General features: G+C 38.8%; 1 protein-coding gene across 1 annotated transcript in view; it reads right to left on the reverse strand.

Moving 5' to 3' along the window:
- TTC13 (tetratricopeptide repeat domain 13) overlaps nucleotides 1-18,923 on the reverse strand; it is a 182,176-nt gene that overhangs the window by 17,519 nt on the left and 145,734 nt on the right. The window contains 7 exon segments of the mRNA XM_030194686.1: nucleotides 876-954; nucleotides 5,762-5,841; nucleotides 10,592-10,727; nucleotides 13,103-13,115; nucleotides 13,118-13,144; nucleotides 13,147-13,198; nucleotides 18,776-18,860. Of these exon segments, the coding sequence (XP_030050546.1) occupies nucleotides 876-954; nucleotides 5,762-5,841; nucleotides 10,592-10,727; nucleotides 13,103-13,115; nucleotides 13,118-13,144; nucleotides 13,147-13,198; nucleotides 18,776-18,860 (472 nt within the window).

Consider the following 18,923-nt stretch of genomic DNA (forward strand, 5'->3'; position numbering starts at 1 on the left):
ATATAAAGAAAATGAAAGATCAGAGTCCCATATTACACCTAAAGAGATGATCAGATTCTTTACTGCTATAGGGTGGCTTTGAATTATGAGAATGAATGAGGGAATGGATGAACTCACAATCCATAAAGCCTCACATTTTGAGGGATTCAAGAATAATTTATGGTCATCTAGCAGTTGTCTTGTCTGGCAGGTCCTCTAAAGGATCCCTGAAAACAGGGGAGGTTCCACAACTGGAGAAGGGCTTCAAAAAAGGTTGGTGACTACCGACCATAAAATCCTGACCTCAGTAGAGGGAAAAGTAATCAAGATGTTGCTGAAAGCAAGGATAGTGATCGTTTACAATCAAATGGGTTGCAAGATCTAAGGCAACTTTGCCAAAGGCAGATTGTAACTAAAGAATTAGATAAAGGTATTCACTAGATGTGGTCTACTTGGATCTCTACTGTTACTCATTGGAGGCTCATGAATAAATCGAGCAGTTTGAGGAATGGAAACATGGCGGATGGAAGAAGACTGCAGGTCCCGCGCTCTAGCAGTGGACAGGAAGGCACTTGCACATGCGAGGTGGGAATGATGCACATGCTGTTTTAAAGCTGTAATACACTATCAAGTGTTCTGTACCGGGTGACATGGATGACATCACCCACATGTGATGAGCTCAGAGAATAATCAGTTCTTAGGGTGTTTTTTTTTTAACTTGGTAACTGAAGAACAAGGTTGCCAATGCTTTGCTATAGAAGAAAAAATTAATTTTATAGTATTTAGGTACAACACAATACAGAATATACTGTAATACTAAATTTCTGGTCTTTTTCTAGAGGAAATTGGAAAATAGCTTCAGGTTCATAGCATGCATTCTGTTAAACTGTACTTACTTTCCCTTTTGGAATTTTTCCTGCTACTTCTTTTCCACTAGCCATTAGTGCTCCCATGATTACAGAATATGCTACCACACTACAAAATAAACATACAAATGCAAACACCATTTCAAATGTTCTGTGCACAAAAGAGTCTCAATACATGCATTTATTCTAAAGATGACTCATGGACCACTTTCAGTTACATTCAGATACAAATGGTATTTCCCAATCCCCAGAGGACTTACAAACTAAGGGCCCTTTTACTAAGCCACATAAGCGTCTACGCGCGCCTAACGCGTGCCCAAATGGAGTTACTGCACAGCTACCGTGTGGCTCTTGTGGTAATTTCATTTTTGTTGCATGTCCAACACGCATGTCCGAAAAATAAGTTTTGTTTTCTGCCATGCGCCAAGTGGCATTTGGCGTGCATAGGTCATTACTGGCCGGTTATTGCGCGAGACTTTATCGCTAGGTCAATGGTTGGCGGTAAGGTCTCAGACCCAAAATGGACACGCAGCAATTTTCATTTTGCCGCACGTCCATTTTGGAAATTTTTTTTTTAAAAGGCCTTTTTTACAGGTGCACTGAAAAATGATTCTGCAGGTGCCCAAAACCCGCACCTACACTACTGCAGGCCATTTTCAGCGCATCTTAGTAAAAGGATCCCTAATTTTGTATCTGAGGCACTCCTTAAACTAAATCTGATTAGAAATTAAGTAAACGCTGCAAAATTAGAAGGAATGTAAGAATAGCTTACTGGTTAGAGCAGTGGACTAACACTCACTAAAGCCAGGTTCTTATCGCTGTTGCTGCACCTTGTGATCTTGGTTAAGTCACTTAACTCTCCATTGCCTCAGGTATAAACTTAGGGGTCCTTTTACTAAGCTGCGTGTCTACACACGTCCAACACACACCAAAATGAAGTTACCGCCCGGGCTACCGCATGGCTCTTGCAGTAATTTCATTTTTGGCATGTCAGATACGCGCGTCCAAAAATAATTGTTATTTTCAGACGCGCACCGAGTGGCATTTGACGTACATAAGTCATTACTGCCTGGTTACTGTGTGAGACTTTACTGCTAGATGGCTGGTGGTAAGGTCTCAGACCCAAAATGGACACGCAACAATTTTCATTTTGCTGCACGTCCATTTCCGGCAAAAATTTTAAAAAGGCAATTTTTACAGGTGCGCTAAAAATGATTCTGCGCGTGCCCAAAACACGTGTTTACACTACCACAAGCCATTTTTCAGCGTGCCTTTGTAAAAGGGCCCCTTAGATTGTAAGCCCTCCAGGAACAGGGAAATACCTAGAGTATCTGAATATAACTCATCTTGAGCTACTAATGAAAAATATGCAAGATAAATCCAAATAAATATCTTCTTTTGGGGCTGTGAGCTTGTTGCTACAATACAAAAAAAATAACATCTTTACATAAAACCATTTTGTTTATGCAATCATATGGTATGATGGAATGATGTTTATATGTGTGTTGGATTGTGAATGTACTATTGGAAACCTAGTTTTAGGTGGTCTATATATTTTTAAGCAAATAAAATAAATAGATTTGTGGAGTGACTGCTGGTTGAGAAAGAGAAAAAGCTTATAGCACTTTTGTTTTAATATTTATTTTTATTTTAGCGCAGATGTTTTTAATTTTACTGAATATTGTTTGTGAAAGTATTGTGGGCAAATTATGTTTATGTATGTTTTATTGTAACCCACCAAGGATTTCAGATTGAGAGGGATATAAATCTGGAAAATAAATAAAATCTAGATAGAGAGGAGATCAAAAGAGAGAAGAGCCAATTAGGTAACTAATTTTGCTGTCACTCCCCTTCCTGCAAACTCAGACCCTTTGTCTTTCACCTCCAGCCTGCATCACCACTGCAAACCAGAGCCATTGTCCTCACCTCTGTCACAAATTACTAGTCCTACTTATCCTGCCAATATCAACCCCACCTCCCTCCTGATGAGCACAAGAGGCACCCCTGTTCTCTTCCTCCTCTTTCCAGAGCTGAAAGTACTGAAAAGTGGACTGTGGCAGGGAAGGAGGAGGAGGGTTGGGGGAACGACAAGGGGGATGAATGAAAAGGGTGTCAGTTTTGTGGGTGATCTGGGGAGAAGAAAGATAGTGAGGGGGCAAAGAACAGATGAATGACTGAGGCTGGGAGGTAACATGAGCAGATGGAGAGAATTAAAGGGATGAACCTGAGGGATGAACAAAATAAAGGAGGGTGATTGATCTGTGAAGACAAAATGTGAGGGGATGAGTCTATAAGGACACAGTGGGAGGGAAAGGGTTGACCCTGCAGGAGGTAAGAGACTGAGGGGTAAATAGGAGGGGGAGGGTAAAGGACTGAAACTAGAAGTAGAAAGGTTGGGAACAGGAGGAAGAGAATAAACCTGGTGAGGAAGAGAATAAACCTGGTGAGGAAGAGAAAAGGGAAGAGTTGGTGGAAGAAGAGTATTTGAGTGGCTTTGCCTTGAACATGACAAAGGGATGATGAGCTTGGAGGGTAGAGTAGATGATTTTTGATGGAATGGGTGTCTAAGGCATAGTGAGCACACTAATTACTTAAAACAAAACAAGGATTTATATATCATGCTATTCGTTTTAGTCATATGGAGAAAAGGTGGGAAGCACTGGTAGATAGGGCTCTAAAGTGAGGCTACTGGTGAATAATCTGTTAATTTGTTGAAGGTAGAGGAACAAACAGAGATTTCCCTATTTCTGCTTCAGTTTTTATTTCACACTAATATCTTTAGCAATTATAATTAGAGCAACTAGAGAAATTCATGAGTTCAGCATTAATGATTCTGAATGTGAATTATCCATCTATCTGGATAATATGCTACTTAGGTTAGATACTTCCAATCCTAAACTGTTAGAGATATAGGAGTAAATTCTTCAGTCTGATGGCAGCCACATAACTTTAAATAGATAAGTTACGAATTTAAACTTCTGCAGATTTTCAGTAGCACTGTCTGTCCAAGTACACCTAATTAAAAAAAACCATATAATAGTATGCCTACTCTTTGTGCTGATCCATTTAGACAGATAAAATTATCTGTTTACGGCAGTGTTTCCTGGATTATCCCCTTGTCAGTCAGGTTTTCAGGATATCCATAATGAATATGCATGAAAGAGATCTGCATATAATGGAGGTAGTGTATGCAAATCAATTTCATGCATATTCATTGTGGATATCCTGAAAACCTGACTGGCAAGGGGATACTCCAGAAACGACTTGGAAAACACTGGTTTAGGGGGCAATTTTATAAAATGTGCCAAACTTTAGGCACTAAAATGCAGTGCATTGAGTGCAAATTCTAACATGGGGCACCCAGATTCCATTAAAGAATACTAGTACAAGTTGTATTTATAAGTTACCATTTAGGAACACCCATTTATGCCATGTCAATAGCAGGTGTAAATGTAGCATTTCAGGGCATAAATGACAGAATTCTCTAACTACACACGTAAATGTGACATGCCCATGCCCCCTTGCATTTTTGCACTATGACACTTGTGTGCTCACATTACAGAACACTGCTGAGCGAATGAATATTACATTCACGTGATTAAGTGCTAGTATTCTATAATCTTAGTATGCAAATGGCACTTACATATATACACAGGTTACAGAATTAGGGGGTTGGTGCATAAATGGATAGCTTTTTACCCAGCCCAGAATGCCCCATCCACACCCCTTTCCAGAACACATAATTTTGGCCTTTTAGCAATTTAAATGGTCAACACTGCATAACTGGTCTAGATATTGAAAAAAAAGGTTTGTGACCAGCTCCACCAACTGCACAAGTGCTCTGAATACTAACCAGCTAATGGTCTATGTAGAAAGCCATGTTAAGAGCTAATGTATGTAACTGGACATGTAATGCATGTTAAAAATGCACAAAACAGCTTTTGATAGCAAATTAATCAGGCTGAACATGCAGCAAGATAATGAGCTGCATTGCATGCAAAATAGTCCATTACTACATGAAAGGGTTAATGTGGTTTATATTAATTCTTTCTATGCATTGGTTGCTTAAAGTTAACTGTGCCTCTCTAATGGGGCAGTTACCTTTCCCCTCTAACATGGGAAATGATGGTCCTAGCAATCTTCTCTTTTCTACTGCAACCCTATGGTTCTTAAAGTGAAAACTTTTGTTAGAGCAGAGGTCCCCCCATGTCCTATGGCACCCCTTTAAGGGACCCTAAAATCCCTGGTGGGCTACTAGTGCAAACAGCTTCCATCCTCCAGTACCAAACTGGGGCAAAGGTAATTTCTAGGGTAAAAGACAGGAATCAAAGCCCCCCCTCCCATAGCCCAGAAAATATAATATCCTCTCACTTTTTTTAAGCTTTCAAATACTTGAACTTTTCTATTAAAGCCTCACATCGCTTCTTTCATACTGCAAACACATTTGAGTGTCTTAAGCCTTTCTTTGTAGAGGCTTTTTGTTGAAGACTTTGCATCATTTAGTAGCCATTTTCTAAATTGCACCCATCTTCCCAATATCTTTGAAAAAATAGGTTTCAATAAATGAACACAGTTCTCAACTTGGAGGACTCACTAGTGATAAGGAAAGCAACAGTCAAAGTGGAAGGAACATTGGAGCCTCTCCGTGCAGTCTCTATGGGACTGGAACCTTTGTAGCTCCTGTTCACGTTTTTTTTCTCTTGTTCCCTTTTTCCACCTTCATTTCAAACACCCCCTTGGGTTGCTCTGTAGGAAACCTCAAACGTTTGAGGGTTGGAGGATGACTTATTTAAATGTTTGAAATATTATTGATTTACTAAGAAAATATAAAGGGCACCGTGTCCAAATATAGATACATATTTTTCTCCAACATGCCCACCCTCCACACAATTCATTTAATGCAAGATACAACATACCTGGATCCACGTGATAACGGCATTAAATTATAAAAATAATAAACCAAAGACAGGATTAGATCACACACCGCTTCTGCCTCCTAGAGAAGAGAGAATGAGAGAGCAAGCATCAGTATTCTTCAGAGAGGTATACATCACAAGCAATACAACTCATGAGGTATAGGGAACCAAGGTGATGCATTCCCCTTTCCTCCTTTCCAATGTACACTGTAGGTACTGTATTATGCTATAGTTTCTTGTTTATAATTCTCCTTCAATGGGAGACAAAATTTGGTACAAAAAATTTAATACATATAGGGGTATGTCTATAAAGGGCATTAAGCCCTAATGTGTGCTTGCTGCGTGTGAAAATGCTTACGTGATTTGCAGTAAAAAAAAAATCCTTTTTGCATGTGCTAAATGCACATTATATATATTTTTGTATTTATTTTTGGAGGGGTGTGTGGGGGCAGAGAATAGATGTGGACATCCTATTCAGCTAATGTGTCAACATGTGCTAATTGGATAGTGCATCCTTAATACAGGAGCCCTTACTGCCTCCAGCATGTGCTTCCACTTCAATTTCTTTTTCAGAGTACATGTGCTGATGCAAACAATAGTGCATGACCTGAAAAAGAAATACCAAAAAAATTGCCCTATTCCTGGGTGCACTAGAAATGGGCTTAGCGAGCGGGGAAGTCTGACGTTACCACATGCTAAGCCCATCCCCATTTTCTACTGCCTTTCAATAGTTATACCCCATAGTGTGAGGCAGCTATCTGCAAACAGTTGCTTTTTAAATAAAATGTATAATAAAAACAAAGGTAAATTATAGCTTATGTAACAATTTTCAAACTTTTTTTTTGAGCGATCGGGTTTCTGGCAGATAAATTATTAGGATAAATTCCATAGAACCTGATCAGTGTGCTTTAATTATCGATATTCAGCTTTGAGATGACAAAACCACTACATAAGCACTTTTCAGATGTGTCAAAAAGCATAATATTTCACTGTGAATCTCATTCAAAAAAACTGTTTTTGCCTGATTGTTTCTGCATGCTTCTGCCCAGTTGGAAGCAGCTCCTACTGAGGTAATGACATCACAAGCTACATAGGATTACTCCCATTTTTGGTCCCCTCTTAATTAGCCCAACCAGTGCAGCAAGTTTTCTGGTTGAGAAGCACAAACCATAGTCTCCAATCAGTTTCAAATTACATTAGAAATGATCAGTTCTGGTTTGCTCTTACTTGCCAAAGAAAAGACTACTTTTCCTCTTAATTGAACCCACATGAAAACTTTTTTTTTTAATGCAAACGTAACATGAAAATACTTGGGAATGAAAAGGCAAATCTTGCTTGTAAACAATGCCCCAATAAATCTGTTCAGAAGCGTGTCGTCCAACCAAGTTCACTTTAGTTCACTTCAGAATTGCATTCTGATTCTGAAATGTGGCTGCGCTGTGGGCCTTACTCTATAATGTATTTATGAGAACCCATCTAAACATAAGTTTTCCCAGCTGTTTAAAGGTCCAAGATCTAGGCTTACTTTTAAAAATATTTGGAATATACTGTCATTTCTTCATCTTTACTTTGTTATATACTTTTTGGATTTGGATTTTGCTCACACCTTTTTCAGTAGTAGCTCAAGGTGAGTTACATTCAGGTATACTGGGTATTTGGATTTTTCCCTGTCGACTCACAATCTAATTTTATAAATGAAGCAATGGAGGGTTAAGTGACTTGCCCAAGATCACAAACAGCAGCAGTGGTATTTGAACCGGGCGCCTCTGGATGTCAAGATTGGTACTTTAACTACTCTTCCACTCTATTCTTTTAGTGTATTTGTCAAGTTGGAGATAGCCAGGGATTGCAAATACAGATTTATAAACTGAAGTGCTAATCTTAATTTAAAATAGAGTTTATATTAACTAAAGCATGCAGTTTCATTTTTGGCTTATCTGGAGGCTAAAGATACAACTGCTCAGATTGTGAAAAGATCTGCGTGACAGGAACTGGAGTTGGTTTTTGATGATACGTTGAAACCCTCTGCTCAGTGTGCGGTGGTGGATAAGAAAGCAAATAGAATGTTAGGTATTGTAAGGAAAGGAATGGAAAACAAAAAAAAAAACAGGACATTTTAATGCCTTTTGTGTCACTCCACATCTCGAATACTGTGCAGAGAAGGGCGACGAAAACGATAAAGGGGGTGGGATGACTTCCCTATGAGGAAAGAGTAAGGTGGCTAGGGCCTCTTCAGCTTGGAGAAAAGATGATAGAGGTCTACAAAATAATGAGTGGAGTGGAACGGGTAGACGTGAATCACTTGTTTACTCTTTCCAAAATTACTAGGACTAGGGGGTAGGGGGCACGCAATAAAGCTACAAAGTAGTAAATTTAAAACGAATCGTAGAAACTACTTCTTCACTCAACATGTAATTAAGCTCTGGAATTCAATGCCAGAGAATGTAGTAAAAACAGTTAGCTTCGTGGGTTTAAAAAAGGTTTGGACAGTTTCCTAAAGAAAAGTCCATAAGCCATTATTAAAATGGACGTGGAGAAAATCCACTGCTTATTTCAAGGATAAGCAGCATAAAATGTATTTGTAGTGTTTTGGGATCTTGCCAGGTACTTGTAACCTGGATTGGCCACTGTTAGAAACAGGATGCTGGGCTTGATGGACCTTTAGTCTGTTCCCTGTATGGCAATAATTATGTTCTTATGTTTTTAAGCCTATTTTGATATGATATTTGCTGATGTTTTAAATTTTAAAAAAAGGGCAGTGAAACAACTTCGTGATCCAATGGGCTGTGTTGTACTAAGGTGATATGCACTTCTACAAACAGTATTAATATATGTAATGTATTGATCTTATATTGACACCTAGTGGTCAAGCAAAGAGTTACACCAGAATTATCATAATACTGTCTCATGTTCCCACGTACTGAAATAGATGTGAAAGCAATACAGGAAAATAATGGTTTTCCGATGTGAGTTAGGAACAGGCAAGCAGAAAGGACTAAAAGTAGAAGATAAGGCTATTAAAATAAGAAGGAAGTCATATTAAGGGGGGAGGGGGAGTTATCAATGTGAACTACAGTTAAGACTATTTTATTGTTAACCCCAGTTATTAGTAATTAGGTCTCATTGCATAAAATGGGATCTGTGTTAAAATATCATAAGCTAGTCTTAGCTCACACTGATAACGACTTATAGGTTATAAATTACTACTCTATGCATTACACAAATGCATGTTTCACCTAGTACATTGGGTCATACAGGATGTAACACAGTAAATGACGACAGATAAAGCATTCCATCAAGTCTGCCCAACAAGATAAACTCATTTTTACATGGTATGTGATACTATATATGTATACCCAAGTTTGATTTGTCCTTGCCATTCTCAGGGCACAGACCGTAGAAGTCTGCCCAACACTGTTCTTGTAGCTAAAGTTCTGAAGCTAATGTCGAAGCCCCTTAAAATGTACACTCCAGCCCATCCATATCTATTCAGTTTGATCAGGGCGTAGACCACAGAAGTCTGCCCAGCACTGGTTTTGCTTCCCAATTACCGGTGTTGCTACCCAATCTCCGCTAAGATTCCGTAGATCCATTTCTTCTAAACAGGGTTCCTTTGCGTTCATCCCATGCATGTTTGAATTCCATTACCGTTTTCATCTCCACCACCTCCCCCATGTGGAATGCCCTCCCGCGGGAGGTGGTGGAGATGTACATGCATTGATGATGAAAAGTGCATGGGTGCATGAGTGGTGGGTGGCTAGTGAAATGTGCATGTCTGCGGTAAGGCTCATGTGGGTCAGTGATTGTGGGCAGTGTTCTGTAAGGAACACACCCTTCCTGAATGCACTTTCCATTCCTTTTCCCATCATTATGCTGTCATTTCCCACAGGGACAGACTCAAAAAGTGGCAGGATGAAGCAGAGCCATGACTCTTTGATTGCTTCTTCCATTATCTTACATATGGCATGCATGTCTGCAGAAGCACACAACTGACGAAAAAAACTATGAACCCGATATTCAGCCAACAGCGGTCAGCGTTTGCACCGAATATCCTGGCATACAGGGCCAGATAAATACAGTCGCTTAATTGCAATATTCAGCACTTAACTGGCCACGATGAACCGCATAAAGTTAGGACTGTTTTTATTACGGTTCTGTTTATATGGCTAACCTAGCCGGTAAAGTGAGGAATATCAGCACTTAAGTGGCTAAGTGCTGACTCCACCTCCGGAACGCCCACAAAGTAGCTGGTTCAGCTTAGGCAATAACCGGGAGCAGTTTCAAGTGGCACTACCCAGTTAAGTGCTCCTGAATATGCCTGACTAGCCCCAGACAAGCAATTTAAACACAACTGAAGCCATTTCTAGCTGTTTAAATTGTGTGGAATACCAACTCCTTTGTGTATATTTAGATGGACCGACAGACCCTTCATGAAAGGAGTTACACTGGAGTGAAATGTACCTAAAAAAATGTATGCGTAGACTAGTTTTCTTGTTTTGGGTTTTTTCCTGTTAACTTGATCTGGCATTTCAAAGCACTATACTGCAGTACTATGTTCCTTTGAAGTCCTCCTAACAAGTAAATAACCAGGAGTTATGGAAAGTCAAGCTATGGGCGCCTGTATCTGTTGTTCTTTTGGAATCTAACACTATTTTATTGAAGCTATAGATCAGATTATCTTTAGCCATAAAACTTAGTGTGTTTCTTTTTTTAGGAAACAATTATACTGAATGAAGGATGCTACTCAAATTATTAAAATGAAAGGGGCTTTTGTTGTGACGAGAGAAAAAAAAAAGACAGATATTAAAAATACATACATTAAAAACATACCCCTAGCTCAGTTGACAGAATTAATACTTTGCCTTTGGCTGTTAGATCCTTATATAGTGCTTCTATTTCATCATGATATAACTGTATTCTTTCTTCTGTTGTTTGTGTCTCTGCTGAAAATAATATATTCCCAGCTCTGAAAATACAGGAATTGAAATATCACAAAACATCCAAAACCATTCTCAAGAAAAAAAATCCTAAAGAATAAGGTGAAGCTGAACACACAAACATTAATAGTATCAATATAAAACTAATCATATTAACTTCATATAACAGTACTACGTAATCATTACTTATGTGGTTGATTGCAAATTTTTACTTTCAGGTGGAGGTCTGTGACAGGTTAGCTAGATAGCTTGTTATAGGTTCGCAACTGTTGGCCACTAGGGGGATCTCAAAACTTAAAAAAATAGACAGGAAATAAGGGTTATCATGGGAGGCGTAGGTTGCATGGGCTAGGTATGGATCCGGAATTGAGTTTACATTGAAGAAAATTATTCTATGAACACAGAGTTCAATGGATACCTGAAGTCAATCAGGGAGGCTTTACATAGGACAAAAGCTCACATTTCTGGTGCAGAGAAAGAAGCCTGACATCAGAAGAGCAAAGCCTGAGATGGCTTGGAGGATAGATGTGTTGGTAGGAATTCTGTTCATCGTGGACAGTCAGTTCCTAGGAGGCTGACAAGGCAGTAAGAGCAGAAGTCTGCAAGAGTCAGACTAGGCTGCAGTAGATTTTAAAATATCTGTTTGAATGTTCTTGAAACAAAAGCCAGGAACATAATAGAAGACCATCAGGTAAGGACTTAACTTGAAAGCAAGGTATGAAGTGAACAGTTACCCTGTAAATAAAGCATAGGAACTGTAGAGGAGCATCCTGTTTCCTCTCTGGGAAAGGAGATACTATGTGTTACTTGTGATCCATAAAAAGCTTTGTGTTGGCCAATCTTCTATTCTTTTGCTGTACTGACACTCTATAATGCTTTTCAAAACCCTTTGTTCCTCTGATCAGCGTTTTTTTGTGTTCCCACTGTTCACCAAATTCCATTAGCCTCCCTTGGAAGGATGATGTTCCCTGTTTCAGGGCCTACCCTTTGGAACACCCTTCTGTTGATCTGTGGTTACAGCCCTCCCATTCTGATTTAGACTAGCTCTCAAGACTTATTTGTTTAGACAGGTGTATGGATGGCTGCCTGACTATTTGGTGCCGCTGTTGGAGAAATCGTTGCTACTGAATAGCCTGCTACTCTTTATTCTTTTCTCTTTCTACTACTGTCCCTTTACTCTCCTTTGGTTTTCCTTTTTTTCCCCCCTGTCCTATATATGATGTAGTTCCTTTCAATGGTTTGCTCCTTTATCGAACTGAATTGTGAACCACTATGATTCAGGCTTGCCAACTTTGGCTGTATATCAAATAAACAATAACTTGACTTGTTCCTTCCCTGAAGAGCTGAGAGAGAGAGACTGGTCTCTGCCAGTACCATTCCCATTTATATCCAGATTTCTTGAAAACATTTTACATTTTTCTTGCCTGATTTTTTTTTCTTCCCTCTTCTATTCCTCTTCCTATGACTGCTACATTTGCCAGCAAATATCTGCTCCTGCCTGCAATCTTGAGCAGTTCGCCCTTCACCCAAAGCCCAAGTGCATCAATGGCCTCAATAAATAATAATCTTGTAACTGGAGTTCCAGTGTGACCAAAAAGGACACTGCTACCAAGCCAAAATACGTATTTTCTATTTGCTTTATTTTAGAAATCAGCAATTCCAATTCCTGTTTAAATTTTATGTTTTTCATTTCTTTTGGACTCTCATGGCAGCTCCTTGTGACTCTCGGAAAGCCTGTATTAACATGTAAACCGCTTGATTGTAACCACAGAAAGGTGTGTTTAATCAATCCCATCCCCTTTCCCTTTTATAGGTGTTACCAATGCCACTTGTATCAAATACCTATGAAGTGACATGTCTTGGAAACCTGTGGGCATAGCATGCTGTTATTGACACTAAGCAAAGGAAATATAACATAACCATCAATTATCAACATACAGCATGGACAGCTGGTTGTAGCTATTTGTACATTATTGTTCTAGGACCACTCAACCTTTTAATACTTTTTCCATTAAATTTGGCACTGAAAGGCATTTTGATCCCTTGTCCTTATACAACAGCTGAATGTTAAGAGTTTGCACTATATCAAGTTCCATTTAAATATTTATACTTGGCTCTTTTCTCTTAGGTGCAGAGTTTCAAGCTTTGCTGTAATTTTGCAAGCCAGAAAATCATGACTCAAACACCGATGGGGTTACAAGAGGAATACAGTATATAGGTTCTACAGCATGGTCTGTATAGATAGACTAGTTTTACTAAGGATGCTACTGTAATTCTAAAGTACATCATAAGTTTTAAATGCTAAATTAGGTAAACAATAGAATACTATCTAGGATGTAGAAGTTTTATATATAATATTCATTCCTTTGTATCAGGAAAGTTATGTGCTTTAAAACCCACATACTTATCTCCTGTTCAGTAACTGTGAATCCTTCATATTCTTCCTTTTATCTTTCAGGCTGGGAACTTTTGTGGTCACTGTGAACCCTCTCTTGTTTTGCTGTTGACTGCTTACAAAATGCAAATAAATATATCCATCTATGTTTTATGGGATAAACATTCTAATTTAATTAAAAAATGTTTACACTGATTTTTCTGGGCAAACCAGTAAAAAGGGGTGAAACAGAATATAATCACATTACATATTGTGTACAGTTTATAATAATAAAAATGCGTCATTAAAAAACCATACAAAACAGTTGTATGGCAATAAAACATGAAGGTTATTTATTTATGTCAAAATTCTTATATCCCACCCATCTTCAACTTTAGGCAGCTAAGAAAAGACATACATAAATAAATCTAAACAACAAATCACAAAATCAACATACACATAATGATGCTGTTAATAGATTAAAATAAGTATTTTTTTTAATTCAGTTTTTCCGGATCTCTCACGACAAACACAAAAACGAAGAAAGACTTTTTATTATTGAAACCAAGGGTCCTACAGTTGGGTGGGGGGGACCTTTATATGGAAATTTCCCTGTAAATGTCATATTTCTTTAGAATCCACTAATTATAATCTTTTTGACCCAGGAAAACTTACAGAATTCATTGTTAGTAAAGAGTAACGTGATGTTAGCATTGGATAATATGCTAAATCGGCTGCGACAACCCGAATCCTTATCTCCCCATGTTTTTGAGTTAAATTTTTGGTCATTTAGGCTAATTAATTTAAGTTCCTGGTTCTTGGATCGAATAAGATAGTTTGATGTGGACAAACATTAAATTTGAATTGTATTTTATTTGAATTTGCCTAAGTTATATGTTTTCTTAATTCTGAATTTATGTATATGGCATAAATGTAATTATAAAAAGTGATAAATAAAGAATTAAAATAAGATTAAAAACCAGGCTAAACAGTAACATCTTCAAAGAAACACTTGCTGGAAGAGATATTTAATTTATTGATGACAAGTTTTAAAGCAATTTACAATAAAACTACAGAGTTTTCAAGCTTTTTTCTAAATGGAAGCAATGATGATATGGCCTGAAACTATAAGGTACAGAAGGTACAGCTCCTCAATCCAGTCCTCGGGACACACCTAGCCAGTCAGGTTTTCAGGATACCCACAATGAATATGCATGAAATAAATTTGTATGCCCTACGTCCATGGTATACAAATTGATCTCAGGCATGTTCATTGTGGGTATCCTGAAAACCTGACTGGCTAGGTGTGTCCCGAGGACTGGGTTGAGAACCCCTGCTATAAGGTAAAGTATTCCGTAAGATTGGACCTGCAAGGGAAAGCTTAATTTATACATTGATTGCTTCTCTGTTAGATAAATAATGTTATCTATGCAGGTTTACTGAATTATGTTTTGCAGACTGTGCAGGAGGTTCTTAGTGAGGCACGTTGATCCTGGGGAACTGGGTTCAATTCCCACTGCAGCTCCCTGTGACTCTGGGCAAGTTACTTAACCCTCCATTGCCCCAGGTACAAATAAGTACTGTATATACTATGTAGTTACAAAAGCCACAGAAAGGCAATATGTCAAGTTCCATTCCCTTCCCCCCCATTCCCCCTATCAGATTTCCTACTGAATGCTACTCATTGGGATCACGTTACTCCATTGTTTTGTAATCATCATTGGCTGCCAATTCATTATTGTATTCAGTTTAAGCTATTGACTATGGCTTTGGGTGAGTTCTGGAGGGCTCATCACACAATATAAGGAGGTAACGATGAGATGTGAACCTCGGACCTGTTATGTGAAGTCCACTGCAATGCTACTTAGGGTGCCCCACTGTTCTGCTGGGATGTCTGTGTGGCCAGTCTGCTAAGAATGTTGGCCTCCACATAAATCTCAATGGCTTATTTTTGTGCATTCTTCCTTTGGATGTTGTTTTTTTGAAAATGATCACAAAAGAAAAAATTTACTGAGCACAAATGTGTAAAAACGTCAAGGAAATGGCCATTTTTAAAACAAAAAGATATATGTTTTTCAAGTTCGAAAATGGCCATGTTCGCCACTTGATTTTGGATGTTTTTAGCAGATCTTCCTAAGTTTGATTTCGACGTCATATTGAAAATGCCCTTTCACGTTATCAAGAACTATCCTATTTGGCTTCTAAATTATTTCATGTTCCAATGAGAACTCTCAGATCCTTACATGATGGCCGTTTAAAATTTGCCTTCCATAAGATCTGTGCAGCATGAATCCACATGGCAATATGCTTTTTTGTGTGTGGCGCCTGCTTTATGGAATTCGTTATCTCATTCCCTTTGTACTTTTTCTTAGTTTAGAGCAGCAAATAAGACTCATTTATTTCAATTAGCCTTCCCAAATTAAAATACTTAAGTAGAGAGACTGTTGGTGCATCTTCTGGCAGGTGACATGGGGTATCTGCTGGAATTTTATGTTGTTTGTTTGTACTATCCTTTTAACTTGTAATGGAGTTCCTATTTCTCTTTTTGATATTAGACTATGTGCAGTGTATCTGTCATTTTTTAATATTGTGAACCACATTGCTGTTTTTACATGAAATTGCGTATATTAAGTTAAATAAACCATAAGTATAACACAGGAACATTTTTAAGACAGAGGGTGCTGCTGCTAGCAGTGTGGCAAGAGGTTCTGTACTAACAGAAGAACACTTCAAATATGGGTTTGACCAACTGATATGGAATTTTTTTGTGGACATGTGGGGCCATCACCCCCAAAGAAGAAGCAGGGCACAGAAGAACTCTAGTGCCTCTAATATAAAGATACCTCCTGCACCTGGAAAAGGGACCACATGGAAACCACTGCCATGGCAAAGTCTCACAAAAAGACACAGTTCCTTTCTCACTGGATCTTCCCAATTATTCTATAATTGAGGTGCTCAACCCATCATCTTTTTCATAATCTAAATACATTGAGCATCTGGGGGAGAATCTAGATAAATACAGGTAAATACTCTTAGACCCACTGCCACCCTGAGAAATCTCATACAGTGGGGAAATAAGTATTTGATCCCTTGCTGATTTTGTAAGTTTTGCCCACTGACAAAGACATGAGCAGCCCATAATTGAAGGGTAGGTTATTGGTAACAGTGAGAGATAGCACAATCACAAATTAAATCCGGAAAATCACATTGTGGAAAGTAATATGAATTTATTTGCATTCTGCAGAGGGAAATAAGTATTTAATCCCTCTGGCAAACAAGACTAAATACTTGGTGGCAAAACCTTGTTGGCAAGCACAGCGGTCAGACGTCTTCTGTAGTTGATGATGAGGTTTGCACACATGTCAGGAGGAATTTTGGTCCACTCCTCTTGTGCAGATCATCTCTAAATCATTAAGAGTTCTGGGCTGTCGCTTGGCAACTCGCAGCTTCAGCTCCCTCCATAAGTTTTCAATGGGATTAAGGTCTGGTGACTGGCTAGGCCACTCCATGACCCTAATGTGCTTCTTCCTGAGCCACTCCTTTGTTGCCTTGGCTGTATGTTTTGGGTCATTGTCGTGCTGGAAGACCCAGCCACGACCCATTTTTAAGGCCCTGGCGGAGGGAAGGAGGTTGTCACTCAGAATTGTACGGTACATGGCCCCATCCATTCTCCCATTGATGCGGTGAAGTAGTCCTGTGCCCTTAGCAGAGAAACACCCCCAAAACATAACATTTCCACCTCCATGCTTGACAGTGGGGACGGTGTTCTTTGGGTCATAGGCAGCATTTCTCTTCCTCCAAACACGGCGAGTTGAGTTCATGCCAAAGAGCTCAATTTTTGTCTCATCTGACCACAGCACCTTCTCCCAATCACTCTCGGCATCATCCAGGTGTTCACTGGCAAACTTCAGACGGGCCGTCACATGTGCCTTCCGGAGCAGGGGGACCTTGCGGGCACTGCAGGATTGCAATCCGTTATGTCGTAATGTGTTACCAATGGTTTTCGTGGTGACAGTGGTCCCAGCTGCCTTGAGATCATTGACAAGTTCCCCCCTTGTAGTTGTAGGCTGATTTCTAACCTTCCTCATGATCAAGGATACCCCACGAGGTGAGATTTTGCGTGGAGCCCCAGATCTTTGTCGATTGACAGTCATTTTGTACTTCTTCCATTTCTTACTATGGCACCAACAGTTGTCTCCTTCTCGCCCAGCGTCTTACTGATGGTTTTGTAGCCCATTCCAGCCTTGTGCAGGTGTATGATCTTGTCCCTGACATCCTTAGACAGCTCCTTGCTCTTGGCCATTTTGTAGAGGTTAGAGTCTGACTGATTCACTGAGTCTGTGGACAGGTGTCTTTCATACAGGTGACCATTGCCGACAGCTGTCTGTCATGCAGGTAACGAGTTGATTTGGAGCATCTACCTGGTCTGTAGGGGCCAGATCTCTTACTGGTTGGTGGGGGATCAAATACTTATTTCCCTCTGCAGAATGCAAATAAATTCATATACTTTCCACAATGTGATTTTCCGGATTTAATTTGTGATGTGCTATCTCTCACTGTTACCAATAACCTACCCTTCAATTATGGGCTGCTCATGTCTTTGTCAGTGGGCAAACTTACAAAATCAGCAAGGGATCAAATACTTATTTCCACCACTGTATATTCTAAAGTTCATTCAAAGGACGGCAAAAAATATTTGCTTTTCAAGAAAAAATAACCCATATTAGATGTCTTCAGATTATTATAATACCCCCAATACCAGTCCATTCCCCCCCAAACTGTTGCCTTGACTGGCTTCAGAAAGATAGCATATTAATTTTCATAGAAAAGTAACAAGTAAGAAAGCTTACAAGAACAATAGCTAATGTAATTGTTGAAAACTACTCAAAAAGGATCAAGTCTAAAGGTCTGTGGGTTTTGTTCTACCATAAAACAAATTCAAGCATAATTATTTGATGAATTCTATTTTGTTTGTACAATTTTCTGAAGGTGACACAAACTCAATAGACTTCAATAGAACATATGAAAATATCTGTGGTGTTTCTAAACTGGATATCAACACTGTAGTCATCTCCAGTGTGTGATAAATTCATGGAAGCCACCAGATGTTATTTTTCCATCATATAAAGCACAGTGCAGCATAGCGTGGATCACAGTCATAAAAAGACTAAAAGAACTGGAACTACAGACATTCAATAAAGCATACTACAATTGTTCCCATAAAAATATGTTTGAAATAAATAAGTCTTAATTCACCGCCTGCAATTCCAAAAGCTCTGACCACTCAACAACAGAGACATCAAAGCCTCACCCAGTTTCGCAGCCTGATAGGCTTATAGCAAACAAATGAAACTTTTGGACATTTTTTTTGATTACTGCTACTAAGTCTCTGTTCTCTCTAACATTTGAACTCTCATTGGCTGATAAACTGTGAACAACATTACATGTCTCCAAGGTTTGGTCTTCTTTGGATAACTATATTAAAAACCAACCACCCTGAATCACCTTCAATTTCCAACAAGACATTCCATTTCAATAATTTAGTCAATGACATTATTGGACTGTTGAGTTTTGACTGATAATCCACTCAGTAATTTTCCTATTTATATCGTTAATGCTGCTTTGTATTGAGAAATATTGGTTCATTGCTGTATTTTTCTAATGTTGTAATGTTTAAAAAAAACAGCTAATAGCAATGTTTACCTTCATAATTGGAAGAAGGTCTTCAACTTTTTGTACTTTTGTCAGTTGCTCTTTAACTTCTAGAAGCCCTTTGGGGTTGTTGGCACTAAAATAAAACAAAGAATGATCTGTATTACAAATGGGGAAATATTGCCAACCACCTCTTAAA

This window comes from Microcaecilia unicolor, chromosome 3 (genome assembly GCF_901765095.1).
Source record: "Microcaecilia unicolor chromosome 3, aMicUni1.1, whole genome shotgun sequence".
Classification (NCBI taxonomy): Eukaryota; Metazoa; Chordata; class Amphibia; order Gymnophiona; family Siphonopidae; genus Microcaecilia; species Microcaecilia unicolor.